The 21710-nt window shown below is 44.2% G+C and overlaps 1 protein-coding gene across 2 annotated transcripts in view; it reads left to right on the plus strand.

Annotated features, from left to right (window-relative positions):
- The first annotated feature begins 663 nt into the window (after positions 1-663).
- Positions 664-21710, plus strand: part of SH3BP2 (SH3 domain binding protein 2) — a 44997-nt gene continuing 23950 nt past the window's right edge. Inside the window, exons 1-4 of one of the 2 annotated variants that reach the window (XM_078593308.1) lie at positions 664-832; positions 16254-16387; positions 17879-18015; positions 18986-19088. In XM_078593308.1, coding sequence (XP_078449434.1) covers positions 17880-18015; positions 18986-19088 — 239 coding nt within the window. In that variant the 5' untranslated portion in view covers positions 664-832; positions 16254-16387; position 17879. The remainder of the gene's footprint in view (positions 833-16253; positions 16388-17878; positions 18016-18985; positions 19089-21710) is intronic. The other variant, XM_078593307.1, reaches the window with a different exon arrangement.

Here is a 21710-nt window from a genome sequence, read left to right on the forward strand (position 1 = left end):
ATCATTTGTGGCCAATTCGCTTCTGAAAAATAGTTATATAGCTCAATGGGTCTTACCTGGTTAAATTTGAAGGTTTTTTAGGATAAGTGCTCGTGTGGGTGACTGTGTATGAAACATGTGCAGTGGGTGATATGGGTAGTCGAGGGCGGTGCAGTCAAATACATGTTGTCCTATACTCCCTGGACCTACACCAGCCCAGTGACCAGCGCGGTGAAGTATGGTCAAATAACCCTCCCTGCCTGCACAGCAAGGGGAGGTCCTCATCCAGCAGTAGATCGACGACACATGGCCTGTACATATTCGTGTACGGGTTACAAAAGTTGCATATACAATTAGAATTAAGGATTACGTTTTCCCGTTTTAATCAAGTCGACACCATTGCTCATATCGTGCCATGAAAGAAGCAGTGGAGTAAAGTTTGTCAACGGAGCGGCGATATGATTTGCCAAAACAAGATTGTTTCATGGTTTAAGCCATTAGCTGAGTGTTGGCTGCAATACTGTACGAGGTTGAATCCAGCTCAAATTGTGTGGCCAACGTGAACGAGATTCGGTCGTGAAAAGCCACTTCCGTCTCTGTGCAGACCAGTTGCCGTTATCTCAATGTTACTGCATTTCCGTCTGCAGGTCAAAAAAAAACCACCCACCCATCCCCTTCTAAGAACCACCCAGTGGCACTGCGTCGTGTGTTGGCCAGCCAGAGCTTATGGGGCTTGCCAATTCGATGCCGCAACCTCTGCGCGTTCTCGTTTAATGGGAAATATCACCAGCGTGTTGGGAAGTGGACTTTGTTGAGACCGAGCGAAAACGACATTCGTCAAAGCCCAAAGCAGGTCGGTGATGTTTGTGACGTTGGCGAGAACGAATGGGATCGTTTATTGTGAAAGTGCGTCTCAAACGTGTCATGTCCGCGGCTGTAAATTCGTACGTAATTGTTAATTCGTAATTATGTATATGGGAATGTATTTTCAATTAAATTTTTTAAATTTAATAATCTCAATTTCGTGGATGGATTTAGAGTGCGGTTTGAGTTCAAAAGAGAGTTGTTATTTTGACCAGTGGCGTTTTACATGGATTGTCTGAGAAAAATCGAAATTATGAAAAGATTATATGGTTCCTTTCGATACGGTAATTATAATAGGGCAGTCATGTAAAACAGTTGGATGTGCAATTGCTGCTCTCTGGCTCTTCAAGCACACATAAATGACATAAATAATAGTCATACCAATCTAGTTGTGTTACCATAGTACTTTTCATATACATTTATGGGACTCATCTCATGCAGCTGACAATGTTCAGAAAATAAAATCGGAAAGCAGCCAGGGCCTGATCTGATGGTCCAACTCATCCCCACTTGAAACACAAAACGCAATCTCCGGTATCATGTGTTGAAGATACTTAAGTTGTAAATCGTAGAATGTTTTTTGGATAGTTTAACAGCCGTACAGTAGGTTGTGTTTTACTCTGAATGGACACGTCTATCTCCTTCATCACGGGCTTTATTTTATATTCGGCCATTGGGCTAACGTTTAAAAATATTAAACAGTTTGTGCTTTTCTTTAAAGGCTGTTGAGCACTTTTGGTTGATTTATATAAGATTTCCACAGTAGCATTACTTACAAATGTAGGTATGTATGTTGAACTCCTTTCGCACCATACGTAGCCAACCATGCTAATCGGAGGTGCGGATATAAATCATACCAGAACAAAGAGATTCAAAACAGTCATGTAACGAACAAGCAGACATTAACACAGTTTACACGTGATGTACAATATACACAATATATGGTAGTATATAAAGTTGTGTGTCGAGTAAGCCCCTGGTTACTCAGGGTAATAGGTACTGTACACATTATTATTGTGTTGGGAAACTTGGTTTATACAACTTAATTTACAGTCACAGTGACTGGGGTGCTGCTACAAGATCATAGGGCATCCATTCAATGGAGAACACAGATATTTGGATATTCTATTCCTCCCGTTTGCCCTCTCTTTTTCTCAAATATTCATTGTTGTGGACTTTGCGCGGTTAAGTCACACGCGAAGGTAAAATGGAAGTGTCACGTTTATATTTTGAAGCGTGTTCATTAATTTGTATGTGAAAAAGATGGAGGTCAGCTATGGGGAAAAAAACAAAATCAGTCATGTAACATTAAAGTTCAGTAATTTTGACAAAGAGAGAGTGACATTTGGATTATGTCAAGTGCTGATTACATCAACTTTTGGTGCAGCAAAATTTCTATTTCGCAAGTGAAGCATTTGTACTTCTGGAAATCGTCGTCATCAGTCTGAAATTTCCCCAACTTGCTGCGCCTGCTTAAGGCTATTCAGACACCGTGGGGAAATCTACGTTTTCCCAGCTGCAGAAAAAAAACACCGCACATTTTAAATAGAAGTTTGGTGTGCGCCAGCTTGTCGCGCTCATTCTTATTCCTGGCCACCCCCTGTGTGTGTGTGTTCATCGGGGAGAGTCTGAGATGCAGCAGTCGTAGTGGTAGATTTGTAAGCATGACCAATGAACATTTAGTTTGATGGGAGGTTGAGTAAGAAGGTCGTGTTTTTCTGGAATGCAGTCAGCGAGACGGGTGGCGTGGCATTGAATAGTCGTTTCAACAATATGAGTAAAAGTAACGGCAAAATGGATTTAGAAGTCGGTGATAAAAACATTAACATTTTCCGAAAGGCGAATGGGAGGCAAGAGAAGAGCCTGAGGATAGGCATGATATCCGTGTGAGGGTCTGATTGAGAAGAGTATCTCGCTGCGTCGGATGACGTTTGACCATTGCGTTTGCAACAATTGTCATATATCGAGATGAAAAGTATGGAAGAGTTTCAAGGGAGGGGGAATATAAATTTTGACAGATGACGACTTTGCCACATCTCAATATTTCTCATTTGTTCACAAATATATTTGTTTAATGCATGGGGCAAACTTCTGCAGCAGTTTATCACTAATGTCCTGCACCTCCGACTAGCACGGTTGGCTACATACGGTGCGAAAGAAGTGCAAGTGGGGGGGGGGGCTAGCGATCACGTTTCAGAACATTTAGCGTACACTATTAAGATTCTGGGTTAGAGTACAGAGGTTTGTTATTTGACCAGTCTCTCAAGTGTAACAAGTTGATGGTCTCACCTCAGTCCCCCCACCCCCTAACCGTGTGAAACATCGGATAGCATTTTGGATTTCACTTCAACATTTGGTGGCACACGGCTGTAATCCGGCGCTGTGTAGGCGAGGGTTGGTGACTCACACAAACGTTGAGAAACGTCCGTGGGCGACGAGGTGCCATAGCTTGCCAAGAGAAGGCGGTGCAGCAAATTGAGCACTAATATCATATGTTCCTTCTGCATGGGATACAGTGTTGCCCCCTCGCACTTGTGGGGTTTCTCTTGAGTGCTCCGGTTTATATTATATATTCACAAATTGTCTGAAGATATCATAACATATATGGAGGACTGCAGAGCTTGGGAAATTGTTGGCGCCAGCTCACCGCCTACTGTAGCTGTATTCCAGCAAGTCCGTGGATCATCAGCAGTTGCGAAATAGAATGTGCATGAATGATGCAAAATCAAACGAAATAATTATTTTTCCAGCAGGGAGGAGCGAAATGAGATTTTATCGCTGTAAGATGAGCATTCTTTACGGGGCAAGAGGAGCTCACCATCGCTAGTTTGTAATTTACCAGATTAATTATTTTGACCAAAAAGCAGATTGGTTTCTATGATCAGATGGTCATATACTCATTCAATCATGTGATCAGAATTAAAATTACATTAGTCAGTAATTCAAACAGTAATATCTGGATTGGATTTTGACTTAAAGCGTTCGTGACTGTAGGAATTCATACTCTTTGGGTCTTTCGATAAAGTTATGTAGATAGAAAAAAAATCACAACGTTTCGATGTGTTGAGATCGAAACGTCGTGATTTTTATTTTTCTATCTACGTGACTTTACCGAAAGACCCAAAGAGTATGGATTGGATTTTGTTTCGTATATTATTGTTAACGTGTATATATAGCACAGGAAGTATTTGACACATTATTCACTATGCCTGATAGCTTAATGCGCAAAGTTATGGTATAATAATTAATATAAATGTATAAAATGAATATTCCAAGTATTCCAATTGACTTTAGCAGATACGTAAATACTGTTATTAATTACGTGCCTTATTGAAGCGTAATGCCCAATGGTATAATAAGTCAAAATTACATTGCAAAATGTTGTTAGGAAGGTTACTAGGAAATATAATTTAGAAAAACGGGGTAATAAGTGAGGAAAATTAAAAGTAAAAAAGAAAATGTTAGGTGTGTATCACCTTTATGATGTCGATATTGTGTAATCTTTTTTTAGAACTGCTTTTTGCGTTTAGTTGGTTGTCCGTCCCCCACACCTCCGATTAGCACGCAAGGTGCGAAAAAAGTTCAACATATATACGTACATACGTGCGGGACTTCCAGATGCCACGGCAAGTTTCATGTTTTCCTGAAGATTAATATGTCGAAACAAATTATTATGAAGAATTTTTAAATGATTTATTTTGTATTGGAACCAATGGAGGCTGGAGAAACCACGATTTGATTTGCAAATAAACTACATTTTCCTATTAAGTATTTGCATCTATTAAGTTGCAGGAGTCAGCGTTTACTTCACAATTCTATTATTTTAAAAAAAAATTATTACCTCCAAAATATTCATCTCAATTGTGCTCATGAAAAATTATATCGCTCGACAAAGAATCGATTCAGCATTATCGGAGCTGTTCATCTCCCGTTTGTGAGAGAACGGTTCACGGAAATAGATATCCTGTCACTATATTTGAAACCCCGAGTGACCTCTTATCCACACGTTCGATGCATGGCAGTTAAACATATATTGTAAATCCTTAGCTGGAATTTAGTCAAATTAAGTCCAGGACCTATTGTAAAATAATGTTACGTGCAGTCGTTGGTGACCAAATTTGAGGCCATCACCTCGCTAGAACTTGAGAACCTGCTTTAACCATGGAGAGTTTTCCAAATTCGAACCCAGGTGCTCGGCAGTGTTAGCTCAGCGCTCTGCCACGTGAGTCACATGGCCGCCCCAAATCAATGGTATCGTTCATGGAACATTCTTTAGTATTAGTCGTTACAGAGACTAAAGGACGCACACAAAAAAACCCCACCACTCAACATTCTATCACAATACTGTCTAGTTCTATGGTGACGCATGCCTGTGACCCAGCTCTTTGGAGTCAAGGTTTGGTGGGATCGTGGCGATATTTTTGAAGCTCTCAACTTCCACTGTAGGTAGGGCTGTGGCTGGGAGATGGCAATGTAGCAAGTGGTGTTCACGAACCCGTCTGGACAGAGCGTTGCGTATTGTCAACTGTGGGCCAGTTTCCTCACACGTGAAAACACACCCAGTACTGGAATTGACCAAACTTCACATTGCAAAACCCTCCTAATGAAAGCGTCTGGAGACTCGGTGAAGCATAACGGATTAATGGGACTTTCACTCCGTTGTGTGGACTATATACACATGCTGCGGATAATGGTCGCCCCGACTTTAATTTAAGAGCATGAAGAATGTACAATGCCTGCATGTTCTCTATGAAGCAAGCACCCACGGAGCAATGCAACAATTGAATCAATAATTGTTTGGCAAAACGTGTAATTGTAATAGTGACGTACCATGGTGCATCACAAACGGACAGGGCAGGCCAATGCGCTCATCTTGTCTGCAGTGATGAATGTAAAACGTACCTCCACCTGCATCTGTGGAGCAATCCAAATAAAAAATGTTAAATTTCGATTTAAAGCGTTCGTGACTGCAGGGATTCATCTTCTTGGTTCTTTCGGTAAAGTCACGTAGAAGGAAAGTAATCAAATAATAAAAATAAAACATAATAAGACGCTGTCGCCTCGACAGACCTGGTTTTCACCTGAGGACGGCTGCTTGCGTTGTGGCCGAAACGTCGTGAGAATTATTTTATTATGTTTTATTTTTATTATTTTATTACTTCCCTTCTACGTGAATTTACCGAAAGAACCAAGAAGATAAAAAATATTTTTAGATCATCCACAATGTTGAATTTCAGCACGTTCAGCGTGCTGCTGCCCGGGATATGTCGGTGTGTATGTATCATCCCGACCCACGTTCAGAGTGCTGCTGCTAGATTGTTCAGTACGAGGTTGAAACTTCGTTCATGAAAACATCGTAAATAAGTAATATTTAAAAATAAATTTTTTTTAAACACGCTTTAATGAAATGTACGAGTAATGGCAGAACTCCACGACTCCAGGAAGTGGCCGCAAAGCTTGCCATAACGTACGGGACCGTGGTGATTTACAGCCAACGTCCGTTTGGACGTGAACAATTAGACCCAAGCCGAAACATAACATATAAAAATAATGTTTAAAATTATATTTTTTTTATGATAGAATATAGTATTGTCATCAGTATGACATAAGTACACCAAGTTTGCAGTCGATACCACATTGGGAAGTGGGTTAAAATTGAGTTACAAGATTTGAGGATACGACAACAACAGAGAGAGTGAGTTAAATAAAAGCGTGTAAAAGAGATAAAGCTCGTCTTCAGTGATGCCGTCATGAGGATGAATCGTGACGGTCACGGCACAGTTCAAGCATCTTTTGGAAACACGTGCGCGCGTGTATGTACGTGCGTGTGTGTCCGTGCGTGCTGAACGCCACGTGTGTGTCCGTGCGTGCTGAACGCCACGTGCGTGTGGAGCGGTGAGTCACGCAGCTGTCAGCGCGCTGTGCTTCTAACTTTCCCGGTCACGGCCAACACCGGTGACGATTATAATCGTCATAATTAAAGATGATTATCTGAACCGGTCCTGGGTCTCCCCTAGGTCGACTCAGCCCCAAACGAGTACCTTGTGTGGTGCGTCAACATCGCCACTGGGGAGATAAAGGCGGTCGGGCGTGGTGCTGCCCAACAACCCTCTCGTGTACTGTGCCGGACGTCATAGGTGCTCACTAATAGCACTTGCCCCAACGGTCTGTAAAGTAGGGGGGGGAATGTTGCGTAGGCATGAGGATGTGTGGGTGTAAATGTGTCTCTGAATATTGTGTAGTTATCGGGATGTGTGGTTGTAAATGTGTCTCTGAATGTTGTGTAGGCATCGGGCTGTGTGGGTGTGAATGTGTCTCTGAATATTGTGTAGGCATCGGGATGTGTGGGTGTAAATGTGTCTCTGAATGTTGTGTAGGCATCGGGATGTGTGGGTGTAAATGTGTCTCTGAATATTGTGTAGGCATCGGAATGTGTGGGTGTAAATGTGTCTCTGAATATTGTGTAGGCATCGGGATGTGTGGGTGTAAATGTGTCTCTGAATATTGTGTAGGCATCGGGATGTGTGGGTGTAAATGTGTCTCTGAATATTGTGTAGGCATCGGGATGTGTGGGTGTAAATGTGTCTCTGAATATTGTGTAGGCATCGGAATGTGTGGGTGTAAATGTGTCTCTGAATATTGTGTAGGCATCGGAATGTGTGGGTGTAAATGTATCTCTGAATATTGTTTAGGCATCGGGCTGTATGGGTGTAAATGTGTCTCTGAATACTGTGTAGGCATCGGGATGTGTGGGTGTAAATGTGTCTCTGAATATTGTGTAGGCATCGGGATGTGTGGGTGTAAATGTATCTCTGAATATTGTGTAGGCATCGGGCTGTATGGGTGTAAATGTGTCTCTGAATACTGTGTAGGCATCGGGATGTGTGGGTGTAAATGTGTCTCTGAATATTGTGTAGGCATCGGATGTGTGGGTGTAAATGTGTCTCTGAATATTGTGTAGATATCGGGATGTGTGGGTGTAAATATGTCTCTAAATATTGTGTAGATATCGGGATGTGTGGGTGTAAATGTGTCTGAATATTGTGTAGGCATCAGGATGTGTGGGTGTAAATGTATCTCTGAATATTGTTTAGGCATCGGAATGTGTGGGTGTAAATGTATCTCTGAACATTGTGTAGGCATCAGGATGTGTGGGTGTAAATGTGTCTCTGAATATTGTGTAGGCATCGGAATGTGTGGGTGTAAATGTATCTCTGAATATTGTTTAGGCATCGGGCTGTATGGGTGTAAATGTGTCTCTGAATACTGTGTAGGCATTGGGCTGTGTGGGTGTAAATGTGTCTTTGAATACTGTGTAGGCATCGGGATGTGTGGGTATAAATGTGTCTCTGAATGTTGTGTAGACATCGGAATGTGTGGGTGTAAATGTATCTCTGAATATTGTTTAGGCATCGGGCTGTATGGGTGTAAATGTGTCTCTGAATACTGTGTAGGCATTGGGCTGTGTGGGTGTAAATGTGTCTTTGAATACTGTGTAGGCATCGGGATGTATGGGTATAAATGTGTCTCTGAATGTTGTGTAGGCATCGGGATGTGTGGGTATAAATGTGTCTCTGAATACTGTGTAGGCATCGGGATGTGTGGGTGTAAATGTGTCTCTGAATGTTGTGTAGATATCGGGATGTGTGGATGTAAATGTGTCTCTGAATACTGTTTAGGCATCGGGCTGTGTGGGTGTAAATGTGTCTCTGAATGTTGTGTAGGCATCAGGATGTGTGGGTGTAAATGTGTCTCTGAATACTGTGTAGGCATTGGGCTGTGTGGGTGTAAATGTGTCTCTGAATGTTGTGTAGGCATTGGGATGTGTGGGTGTAAATGTGTCTCTGAATGTTGTGTAGGCATCAGGATGTGTGGGTGTAAATGTGTCTCTGAATACTGTGTAGGCATCGGGATGTGTGGGTGTAAATGTGTCTCTGAATATTGTGTAGGCATCGGGATGTGTGGGTGTAAATGTGTCTCTGAATGTTGTGTAGGCATCAGGATGTGTGGGTGTAAATGTGTCTCTGAATACTGTGTAGGCATCGGGATGTGTGGGTGTAAATGTGTCTCTGAATACTGTGTAGGCATCAGGATGTGTGGGTGTAAATGTGTCTCTGAATACTGTGTAGGCATTGGGCTGTGTGGGTGTAAATGTGTCTCTGAATGTTGTGTAGGCATCGGGATGTGTGGGTGTAAATGTGTCTCTGAATATTGTGTAGGCATCAGGATGTGTGGGTGTAAATGTGTCTCTGAATATTGTGTAGGCATCGGGATGTGTGGGTGTAAATGTGTCTCTGAATGTTGTGTAGGCATCGGGATGTGTGGGTGTAAATGTGTCTTTGAATACTGTGTAGGCATCGGGATGTGTGGGTGTAAATGTGTCTCTGAATATTGTGTAGGCATCGGGATGTGTGGGTGTAGTTGTGTCTCTGAATGTTGTGTAGGCATCGGGATGTGTGGTTGTAAATGTGTCTCTGAATACTGTGTAGGCATCGGGATGTGTGGGTGTAAATGTGTCTTTGAATGTTGTGTAGGCATCGGGATGTGTGGGTGTAAACGTGTCTCTGAATGTTGTGTAGGCATCGGGATGTGTGGGTGTCAATGTGCTTTGAATATTGTGTAGATATCGGGATGTGTGGGTGTAAATGTGTCTCTGAATGTTGTGTAGGCATCAGGATGTGTGGGTGTAAATGTGTCTCTGAATATTGTGTAGGCATCGGATGTGTGGGTGTAAATGTGTCTCTGAATATTGTGTAGATATCGGGATGTGTGGGTGTAAATGTGTCTCTGAATATTGTGTAGGCATCAGGATGTGTGGGTGTAAATGTGTCTCTGAATATTGTGTAGATATCGGGATGTGTGGGTGTAAATGTGTCTCTGAATACTGTGTAGGCATCGGGATGTGTGGGTGTAAATGTGTCTCTGAATACTGTGTAGGCATCGGGATGTGTGGGTGTAAATGTGTCTCTGAATATTGTGTAGGCATCAGGATGTGTGGGTGTAAATGTGTCTCTGAATACTGTGTAGGCATCGGGATGTGTGGGTGTAAATGTGTCTTTGAATGTTGTGTAGGCATCGGAATGTGTGGGTGTAAATGTGTCTCTGAGTATTGTGTAGATATCGGGATGTGTGGGTGTAAATGTGTCTCTGAATATTGTGTAGATATCGGGATGTGTGGGTGTAAATGTGTCTTTGAATGTTGTGTAGGCATCGGGATGTGTGGGTGTAAACGTGTCTCTGAATGTTGTGTAGGCATCGGGATGTGTGGGTGCCAATGTGCTTTGAATACTGTGTAGGCATCGGGATGTGTGGGTGTAAATGTGTCTCTGAATATTGTGTAGGCATCAGGATGTGTGGGTGTAAATGTGTCTCTGAATATTGTGTAGGCATCGGGATGTGTGGGTGTAAATGTGTCTCTGAATGTTGTGTAGGCATCGGGATGTGTGGGTGTAAATGTGTCTTTGAATACTGTGTAGGCATCGGGATGTGTGGGTGTAAATGTGTCTCTGAATATTGTGTAGGCATCGGGATGTGTGGGTGTAGTTGTGTCTCTGAATGTTGTGTAGGCATCGGGATGTGTGGTTGTAAATGTGTCTCTGAATACTGTGTAGGCATCGGGATGTGTGGGTGTAAATGTGTCTTTGAATGTTGTGTAGGCATCGGGATGTGTGGGTGTAAACGTGTCTCTGAATGTTGTGTAGGCATCGGGATGTGTGGGTGTCAATGTGCTTTGAATATTGTGTAGATATCGGGATGTGTGGGTGTAAATGTGTCTCTGAATGTTGTGTAGGCATCAGGATGTGTGGGTGTAAATGTGTCTCTGAATATTGTGTAGGCATCGGATGTGTGGGTGTAAATGTGTCTCTGAATATTGTGTAGATATCGGGATGTGTGGGTGTAAATGTGTCTCTGAATATTGTGTAGGCATCAGGATGTGTGGGTGTAAATGTGTCTCTGAATATTGTGTAGATATCGGGATGTGTGGGTGTAAATGTGTCTCTGAATACTGTGTAGGCATCGGGATGTGTGGGTGTAAATGTGTCTCTGAATACTGTGTAGGCATCGGGATGTGTGGGTGTAAATGTGTCTCTGAATATTGTGTAGGCATCAGGATGTGTGGGTGTAAATGTGTCTCTGAATACTGTGTAGGCATCGGGATGTGTGGGTGTAAATGTGTCTTTGAATGTTGTGTAGGCATCGGAATGTGTGGGTGTAAATGTGTCTTTGAATGTTGTGTAGGCATCGGGATGTGTGGGTGTAAACGTGTCTCTGAATGTTGTGTAGATATCGGGATGTGTGGGTGTAAATGTGTCTCTGAATATTGTGTAGGCATCGGGATGTGTGGGTGTAAATGTGTCTCTGAATACTGTGTAGGCATCGGGATGTGTGGGTGTAAATGTGTCTCTGAATATTGTGTAGATATCGGGATGTGTGGGTGTAAATATGTCTCTGAATATTGTGTAGATATCGGGATGTGTGGGTGTAAATTTGTCTCTGAATATTGTGTAGGCATCAGGATGTGTGGGTGTAAATGTGTCTCTGAATACTGTGTAGGCATCGGGATGTGTGGGTGTAAATGTGTCTTTGAATGTTGTGTAGGCATCGGAATGTGTGGGTGTAAATGTGTCTCTGAGTATTGTGTAGGCATCGGGATGTGTGGGTGTAAATGTGTCTCTGAATACTGTGTAGGCATCGGGATGTGTGGGTGTAAATGTGTCTCTGAATATTGTGTAGGCATCGGATGTGTGGGTGTAAATGTGTCTCTGAATATTGTGTAGATATCGGGATGTGTGGGTGTAAATATGTCTCTGAATATTGTGGAGATATCGGGATGTGTGGGTGTAAATGTGTCATCCCTAACCACGGGCATTGTGGGTGGCCAGGACATCGTGGCACCACGACCCTGGTGGACTCCCCACGACCCATCTCTGCCATGGGACTGGCTGCTGTTGCAGCAGAGGAAACATGGGTTCTAAGCATTGGCACAATAATGGGGGTTGTGTAAAGTTTCCATTTCGGAAATCTTCAGCCACAATACATTCCATCCAGGGTTGGGGTTGAATCATTGATGATTATCAAGTAAACAAATACAGTATGACTGTACCAGATTTTACAGTTCTTTACATTGAATGTGTCTGCAATGCTTCGGTTCAGTATTTGTTGCTTTAATAATGCGAGTACGATCCAACAGGCTGTCATTAAATGTGTAGTGTTTTTATTTCACGCAGACAACTTCTTCTTTTTCTTCTGTGTCACTTTTTATTGAACAGAACTCCATGCGTTCGACGCCCCCCGCAACTCCATCGTGATTCTCCCGCATATGCTCCTCGCCAGCATCGCTCCGCTCTCTCTTTCTCAGCCTCTCCACTGCTAGCCTGCTCTCTATCTCTCACTCTCATAGCCTCTCTACTGCTAGCCTGCCTGCCACGCTTCGCTCGCTCCGCTGCTGGCCTACCACTACACACTAGTAGCTTCCCACCGTACACTCTGCTAGCCTACCTATTACTTTACACATGGGTAGCTTCTCCACTGCTAGCCTCTCACTATATCTTCTGCTAGCTTCTCTACTGCTAGCATTTCTACCCTCGCCTCTCAAACCTCGCCCTTGCCTCCAGTGGGGGTTAAGCAATCACCGCTGGAGAGGGCGAGGTGTGGAGAGCGGGGCCTTGGACTTCTCTTGTCTTTCCTCTTGTCTTCACTCCGACCAACTCAACTCCCTCTCTCCCATGCTCTCGTTTATATCCCCCTCCTTATTAACTCCTCATTAATTAAGCAGGCGACCTCCCGTCCCCCCCCTCGTGGCTTTCGCCGCTATCGCCTCAATCTCCCGCCAACCTGGCGCCTGTTCCGCGCCTGCATTTGCAGCCAGCAAATCACTGCTATGCATCTTAATTGGCAGCCTGCATTTGCAGCCAGCCAATCACTGCTATGCATCTGAATTAGCTGCCTCCTTTCAGTTGCTTTCTCTCCACACTTGTTCGCCCCGATGCGACCTCACTGTCCGTAACTCGCACATGCGTGCACACCGCTTGCAAACCCCCACATGTTACTCCACTACACATGTGTAGTGAGTTCAACTGAGTCGCAGACGTGCTTCTTGGAGGCAACACATTTATTAAAACCAACACACAGGGTACTACCCCTTAACAAGATGACAACCTATGGTGGTGGATCACCAGGTTAACTGCACTAATTAGTCCAGAGGTGGGACAAAGTCATTGTTATGCAAGTCCAAGTCGAGTCGCAAGTCATCAAATTCATGACTCGAGTCTGACTCGAGTCCAAGTCACATGACTCGAGTCCACATCTCATAGGTGGGACAAAGTCATTGTTATGCAAGTCCAAGTCGAGTCGCAAGTCATCAAATTCATGACTCGAGTCTGACTCGAGTCCAAGTCACATGACTCGAGTCCACACCTCTGCTAATTACACTGGAACTAGATACGACGGACCAGACCCTAGCTTAGGACATAGAACGTAGATTCTTCAGGATGAACAACAGCAGCCAGTCCCTCTTAGGGACCCGGCTTATATCATCTGTGGCAGGGCTGGCTCCGCCCTTAGCCACGACCACCTTCTTGAACCCTCGAGCAGGATCTCGACCCTGACACGTGACCACCCCTAGCCCCCACCTGGGGGCACTGTGTAGACTTTACCGGTCACATGTCTTCTTGGGTCAACCAGAGTGCCATGGCCTATAGTAACCCCATTCCCTTGGCCAACACCCTGATACCCCATCCTGTAGGGGTCGGCACTGCACGCCGAGCGTGGTGCCATCCAGCGCTGTCAGTCAGCGCTCACCGATCCCCTTTAGGGCCGGTACTGCACCCACATATACGTGGTGCCTGCATTGTCAATACATCGCACGCCGTGCCTCTCTAGAGCCGGCATTACACAGTGACATCCGCAATGTCACTACACATGCATAGACACTGCACCTCCTTGTTGTGTGACGCATTTGAGCTGAGCCATCTATGCAAGCAGACAATCAGGGTTAGTATCGCTGCAATCATCAATATCCCCAGATGAAGAAGTTTGGCGGGGGTGTTAATGTGGTGGTGCCGAGTGTGGTGGGTGAGATGGTTACAGGGCCTGACTCAAACACGAATGGTCATGAGTTCACATCGTAGATGGAGTCTAACTGGCTCATCACTTTTTATGAGTACCTTTTTGTAGATTCGATGTATGTGTATACATGTTGAACTTCTTTCGCATGGTACGTAGCCAACCGTGCTCATCGGAGGTGCGATAACAATGGTTGTTCTACGCGTTAAATACCCCCGGCCAGAGGCACGATAAAAATCCACCGTTGGGAGCAGAGCCACTGTTTTTGTGTCATCCACTAACCGTATGCATGTGTATGTTTAACTTCTTTCACACCGTACGTAGTCAACCTTGCTGGCTTGGTTGAACAAGGAAGCATTTTCACTCTTCAATTCTTGTGAGGGAGAATGAGGCTTTGGAGGACTAATAAGGGCCCATAATATAAGGTTTTTGGTTAGATCACATAAATATACAGTTTTTTTTTGGGTTAGAGCACGTAAATCTATTATGGATGATATTGGTCATGAAAGCCTACGTGTTGAACTGACTAATAAGGGTGTCACTGCACGAGGTGGCTAATTGTGGAAAGCCGAGAAGAGTCGTAAACTTAGAATTTGTAACCCGCACAGTTTTCGTTCACGCTCAAGAGAGTGATTCAGAGGTGAGGTAAACCACAGACAAGTGGGAAGGCAGCCACACCCGGTCTACAATCAGATGTCAGTTCAACTCTATTAATGAGTATTTATGCACGTGGGAGGAAACCAGAGTACCTGTGGAAACCTACGCATGTGCAGGGGGGTGGCGCTCATTCCACGTATGGATGGAAATGTAATCGACTTGTTGTTCGGTCATACAGTGCCTGACAAGCCCAGAGTGGAGCTTCACAAATTTGTGTCATCCACAAACCATCGCCTTCAATGGTTCTGGATTCCAGCTGTGCGCGACCAGTTCCTGGGTTTTGGAAGGCCTCATTTGGAAGCGAGGGAAGAGGATACTGATGAAGGGTGTGCCGGAAGTGTGATAGCTGTGGAGGAATGAACCATGGCCGCCTTTTCACAGTGTAGAGATGGTGAGGTGCAAGGGGATTATCTGCAAGAAGGAATGAGTCCCTACTTCAGTGTTCTTCATTGCAAGGCCCACGTGCCACTGGCGGCCCCTGGTGGCCTTTCGTGTGGCCCCCGACAATACACAAAGTGAAAAACCCCCAAAAGTAGCATCTAAGTCTACGTTAAAATGCAATGCGCCATTGAGTAGTGTTGCCCCTTGGAGCTACAACACTGCTAGGGTGGGATCCACTTGACACAATAAGGATAGACTCTGCCATAACAAGTTAGGTCTTATATGATTCCATAAAAGAAGTGACGTGACCTCGAGCACAGAACTTGTGTCGTGCACATGTTAAATGCAGCTGCCCGTTCTGCTCCTTCCACGCAATGCCTCTGTGTATAGGTACCATTCAACATACGGTACATATTTGTAGAAGATGCGTTTTCCCTACCGAACAGCACTGAGGAGAATTACGTCACCAATTGCCGGCCCCCTGGTTGCCCGCATTCCCTCTCCCCTCCCCCGAGGAGCCAGTTTAGCTCCAATGTTTACAAAATTATGGTGCCACCCACAGTTCTAACCTCATTTCCAACCTTTACCTCCCACTTAGCTCAACCGTCGTTGTTTTGATTCCAACCACAGCTCACTCACTGCCTACCCGCTCAACCTGCGTTGATTCTGTCTCAAACAAAAATTAACAGCTATTATATCCTACTAATTGTCCCTAAAGACAGTCCTCTTCATTGGCAGAAAAAAACCAAAATCCCTCGGTAACGATTCCCGCCACACATTTCATGATAAACGCAGCCAAAATACTCAGTTTTTTAAAACCTAAATTTTGTCGCTGATCCCGCACTCTGTTTCCCCACATCTCTTGACACTGCAAGTTTTCCTCACTTCACCTTAACATCTCTGGCATCTGCTAATACTTGGCTCCCTGTTTTTCCTCTGTGATTTTCTCAAACCTCCCAACAACGAAACTGCAGGTTATCCGGAACGCCAAAAATCTCACTAACAACATCCACCAACGAGAAGGGACAGTCAGTCACATGCAGACCACAATACATAGGTATTGAGCTTAGACTTGAGCAGGGGCAGTGAATCGACAGCAGGTGAAAGGAATTCCAAACCATTCCCTGAACAAAGGTTGCCTGGGGGCTTTCTATTATAAAAAGCCGGTCATTCCATTTGTTTTAATGCTTTAATCACAGAGTTATAGAGGACCCCCCCCCCCAGATGTGAGGGTAAAACGTTTATCCATAAGGTCTCCAAAATTGTTGACACCCCCCCCCCCCAAATGTATTTTATTTATTTTGTAGGAGGGGAGAAGAAGAGGACATCAGTGGGGGTCACGGGCGAGGTTTGAAGCGTTGAGAAGCCCTCCACAGGAGCTAGATTAAGGCAACCTAGGCCGCCGAAATTCTTGTCAACCCAGAGGCCTTGGCTTGTTGGGGTGAGTCGATGGGGCCGATCTTGAAAACAGTGAAAATGATCTGAAAGTTGGTGCAGGATTGGTTTGGGGGCCAGTGATGGGATTCGAGTCATGGGATGATGTGGTCACATTTAGGGATGAGGGTGAGTAAAACAAGCTAACAGTGAAATTTTAAAAATAATTTCGAGCTTCGAAGGGAGTAATTTGGGAAAACCATGATGTGGAAAGTTATATTAATGAGCATGTATGTATGTTGAACTTTTTTCGCACCGTATGTAGCCAGCCGTGCTAATTGGAAGTGTGGGACCGTGCTAATCGGAGGTGCATACATATGTGCTCACACGTGGAGTGATGGAAAATACAGTACTTGTTGCACTGTATAATAGGAACGCTCCGGTGGAGGCTTATTAGTGAAATCGTAACAATAGGCGATGTGGTCCTTAAACCAAATGTAAAACCACATTATATCTCACGTGCCTCTTCCTGAATGTAAAAAACATTTTATTCGATTTTGTTATTTGGAAATCCTTGGTGACCTTGTCTGTTGGTTGAGCACACCATTGGCCATTTTTATTTGCACTTCATTTGAATCCAAAATGAATTAATTTAATCTAAACATTCAGTATCGAGAAGAGATGGGTAGGTTAAAATTAGGCAACACACATCAATATATGTGCATGTGCATTACCATCATTTTAACTGGGGTGCCACGGTGGCGAGATGCCAACTCCCTCACCTGGTATGCAGGATGGTCATCGGTTCAATCCCGACCCTGATACCTGTATATTTGGAGTTTTCATGTTCTCCCCATGGTTGCGTGGATTTTTATCCACGTCTTCTGGTTTTTCCTTCCACATTTAGAAACATGCGTTTAGAGTATTTGGCTGCTATACATGTCCACACGATAAGCCACTTCGTTGAGCTATCATTGGTGACCAGGTCGCTTCTGAAAAAGAGCTGTATAGCTCAGTGGGCCTTATCTTGTAAAATAAAAATATAGATTTTAGACATTTACAGTCCGTATGCCAAAAATATAGGCGGGCTAAATAAACGCTCATTAATTGGCTTAAAACATCTTAAAATTAAAACCCAAAGCAGGACCCTTCTTAAAATTAGTTTAAGACTCAGTGTGGGTTTTCTGGATAAACAAAAATGTATATTGTTATTATTAATATTAATTAAATGTGGTCTGTTTGTGTAGTGTAGCGGTTAGCGCGCTGCACTACAAACCCAAGCACCACAGTTCGATTCCCGCTCACGGTCAACACCAGTGACGATTATCTGAACCGTTCCTGGGCTTTTCCTAGGTCGATGCAGCCTCAAATGAGTAGCTGGTACGGTGTGTAAACATCGCCACTAGGGAGACAAAGGCGGCCGGGCGTCGTGCTAGCCACCCACCCTGCTCGTGTGTCGTGCCGGCCTTCATACATGGCTCGCTAACAGCACTTGCCCCCAACAGTCTTGTTAAAGCCTCTATACCGGTGACCTTTATCTTTTGTGTATTTCCAACAGCATGGCTTCCAATCGGCCAGAGTGGCCCATCCCGCTGCGCCACATCAGCGCGCAGCACCTGCTCACGATGCCGGGGGACGCCACCACGTTTGGATACCTTCACAAGAAGGCCGAATCTTCTCTCACCCTCAACCGATGTACGCCACATCCCTGACCCCCCCCACGCCCGCCCATCACTATTCCTCGTTCCCCCGTGGTCACTTCAGAGTGAAATTTCTTGTTCCACAAATTTTTTTCCACGCTCGCTTCCTCTCGCCGTAGGCGCATGTTACAAGCAAGCGGCAGCATTTTGCTGGATTAGAACGTGCAAAGGGGATGTGTATATATTTGCAGAAGCTGCAAGAATATAATTAACATGTTAAGTGAAAAACAATTTTGGTAGTAAGACATTCAATGCTTGAATGTAAATATATGTCGTTTTCTTTTTTAACTTTCCAAACAAATGCATTTGTTTGTTCTTATTAAAACTATATCTTATAATCTGGAACTGTATGTGAAATGGTGCGTGGAAGACAGTATTTCAAATTGAAAGCAATAAAATCCCTCGTTACATAGCGAGGGTCGTGTTATATCTTAATCGACTCCACCAGAAGTACTTTCGTAATCACTGGGGCCACGGGTTCAAAGGATGGGACGGGTAGGAACACTGCACTGAGTAGGATGTTGTGTGCTTTGCATGCCACTTAAGATACAATTTTTAATACTGTATATGCATTGCTTTTTTCAATTGTGCATCGTTTTGTCTTGTCACGAACCCATCCGGGTAAAGCAGAGGCACTCCAATGAGACTCGCATCGTCACCCAGACTGGTCATCCTCACCACCACACCTCATCCTTTCTCTACTTATAGGAAGCATAACCCCCATTCATCTTCTCCAGTATTAGTCAGACTCGCTCGAATTCACTCCACACCACATTGCCCAAATGAGACAATTTCCTAAACAAATTTTGAGATCTGAGTTCCTTCAGTGACACAAAAAGCCAATTGAGCTCACAGATGCAGAAAACACATTTCACCACAAGACGTTTGGTAACGCCATATAAGAGCCATCAATATAACCGAGGTGGAATCAAATTAACCGGTGTGATTTTTTCCCCCTAATGCAGGGCAACTGAGATTCACGGTTCTGTACCGTGGCTGCATTTACTACTACAAGTCTTGCTCGTCCGTCTACCCGCAGGGAGCCTTCTCCCTGCGAGGGTACAACAGGTACGTGTCTCTCTGCATCATACCTAACCATATCACCCTCACCTTGGTTGTGTTGTATTTTAGAACTTAAGCGGGGTTGGAGTTCGTTGGAATATGGATGAATGGCCTACCATGGCCGAGCTTTTATTTCGTTGGCAGTATCAGAACGGTGGTGTGCATGTATATGTTGAACTTCTTTCGCACCATGCTAATTGGAGGTGCGGGGAAAGAAAAACAAACTAAACACCAAAATCAGTTTTAAAGAAATGGGTTTTCATTTTCGATTTAAAGCTTTCGTGACTGCAGGGATTCATCTTCTTGGTTCGTTCGGTAAAGTCACGTAGAAGGGAAGTAATAAAATAATAAAAATAAAACATAATAAAATTATTCTCACGACGTTTCGGCCACAACATACGCAGCCGTCCTCAGGTGAAAACCAGGTCCGTCGAGGCGACACAAAGTGCTTGCCACAAATGAACCACACAGAGTCTGTCGCCTCGACGGACCTGGTTTTCACCTGAGGACGGCTGCTTGCGTTGTGGCCGAAACGTCGTGAGAATAATTTTATTATGTTTTATTTTTATTATTTTATTACTTCCCTTCTACGTGACTTTACCGAAAGAACCAAGAAGATGGGTTTTCATTCTAGATGATTTAAAAGTGCATAGTCCCAGTGGCTTCCTAACATCGGAAGGAAGAGTGTTCCAGACGGCCGCAGAAGTGCACTTGAAAGTGCGGGATGCAGTGACTGTCTTTGTTCGATGCCTAGCCAAAAGCCGCTGTGAGAATGTCTGCAGTTCGCGTGATTATTTATGCTCCTTGACGAGATCAGAAAGGTTGTGTGGTTCATTTATGGCAAGCACTTTGTGTGTAATGATTGCGACCTGATAATGTGCTCGTTCAGTAACCGGAAGCCAATGTAGCTCAGCGAGCACTAGACGGAGGCGGTCGGATCTTGCAGTACTCATCATGACATATGACACAAGAGCTGATGCCATGGTTTTCCAGACTTGAAGTTCAGAATCTGATGATCTACCAAGGCAAAGGTTTTCTTTCATAAATCAAATTAGACGGCTCAAAATATGTAGTTTTTACGACTCTATGTTTTCGGGTAGTTGCTGTATGGCTGTCCAAACTGAAGCAGAAACACATAGGAGAGAGCTATATTATCTTTTGCATATAAAAAGCCAGAGCGATAATTGATAATTTCCATAGTGGTCGATATTGTATTGTGTCTCTGCCCCATAACTGGTTGTTTTGAGAAAACGTTTAATATTGCCCCCATATGAGGAACAAATTGTTTTTTCTTCGATTTTCCAGCAGTTTTAACAAAATGCACATGACTGATGCTGGTCTCATCATTTGGTTAGTTTACAGCCTTCATGTAGAAGACACACATTAGCAACTTTACAATAATTTGGCACATTATTTGGTGTAATTGACACGTTAAGAAGAAATGTAGATGTCAACACCGTTGCTGCGATGCGTTTAGGGACCCGCTGAGTAATTCATTTTCACTATCCATAGAACACAAAGGTCTGAAATCAAAGGAGACATGTGGTTGAATAAAAGCCGACTATGTGTGCAGTGGCCAAGGAAAGTGGTGCCAAACAGAGGCCACTGCTACCAAGCGGTATCTATTGCACACTTCAATAAAGCTAAGAAATTCAGAGCCTTCAAAATGTTCCCCCCACATATTTTTGGTTCTGTTTGTTTACGTTGTCCCTCCTCCGCCTCCACCTGCCCCTTCTTCCATCTTCGTCCCCCTGAAATGCACCACTCCCGATCGTCACCCCTACCACGGTAGGGCAGCGAGCTCAGACGCCCCTGTTTGATTGCTAATCTTGAGGGTGCATTGTGCCTGGCTCGTTACACCTCATCTGCTGTCTTTTTTCTCCTCTTATTGTTGAAATCCACACTGTATCCTGGGGTCTTTAATGACAATAAAACATGTTAATAAAAATAAATGTGAGAATGGCCCAGGCGCGTCACCGTGCAAACCGAGTCGCCCCATATTGAAACACTACAATTCTATTCTTGGTTTGTGGCTCTTTATACAGTATTGCTATTTACATTTTTTGGTAGATTTATGAATAAATAAAAATAAAAATGTAAACACAACTTTTTAGGTGTGGTATTGTCCCACCTTATTTGATCTTTCCTTAAATTATTCTTTTTTTCCCGCACCTTAGCCATGAATTGTACAAACATTATGTCAAAAATTTAGCCCAAATTATGTACACATTCGTGGTGTTGGAGCATTGATCCAGACATGGTATTAGGAATTCTTAAATAATATTGCATTACACTGTACATTTCTTGACCGCATCGAGTGGTTGGGTTTCAGGCTCAACAAACCGCAATCTGATAACCTTTTCCAAAACCCGTCCAGCTCAGCTTTCTCACAGCTTCTTGTGCAGTGGCCACCCACACTGCACACAGCCCCCCCGGATTCACCCAACCCACCCAAAATGCACCAGCCCCCCCCCCGGATTCACTCCACCCACACTGCAACAGCCCCCCCGGATTCACCCCACCCACCCACACTGCAACAGCCCCCACGGATTCACCCCACCCACCCACAATGCACCAGCCCCCCCGGATTCACTCGACCCACCCACACTGCACCAGCCACCCGGATTC

Source organism: Lampetra planeri, chromosome 4, assembly GCF_965212315.1.
Source record: "Lampetra planeri chromosome 4, kcLamPlan1.2.h2, whole genome shotgun sequence".
Classification (NCBI taxonomy): domain Eukaryota; kingdom Metazoa; phylum Chordata; class Hyperoartia; order Petromyzontiformes; family Petromyzontidae; genus Lampetra; species Lampetra planeri.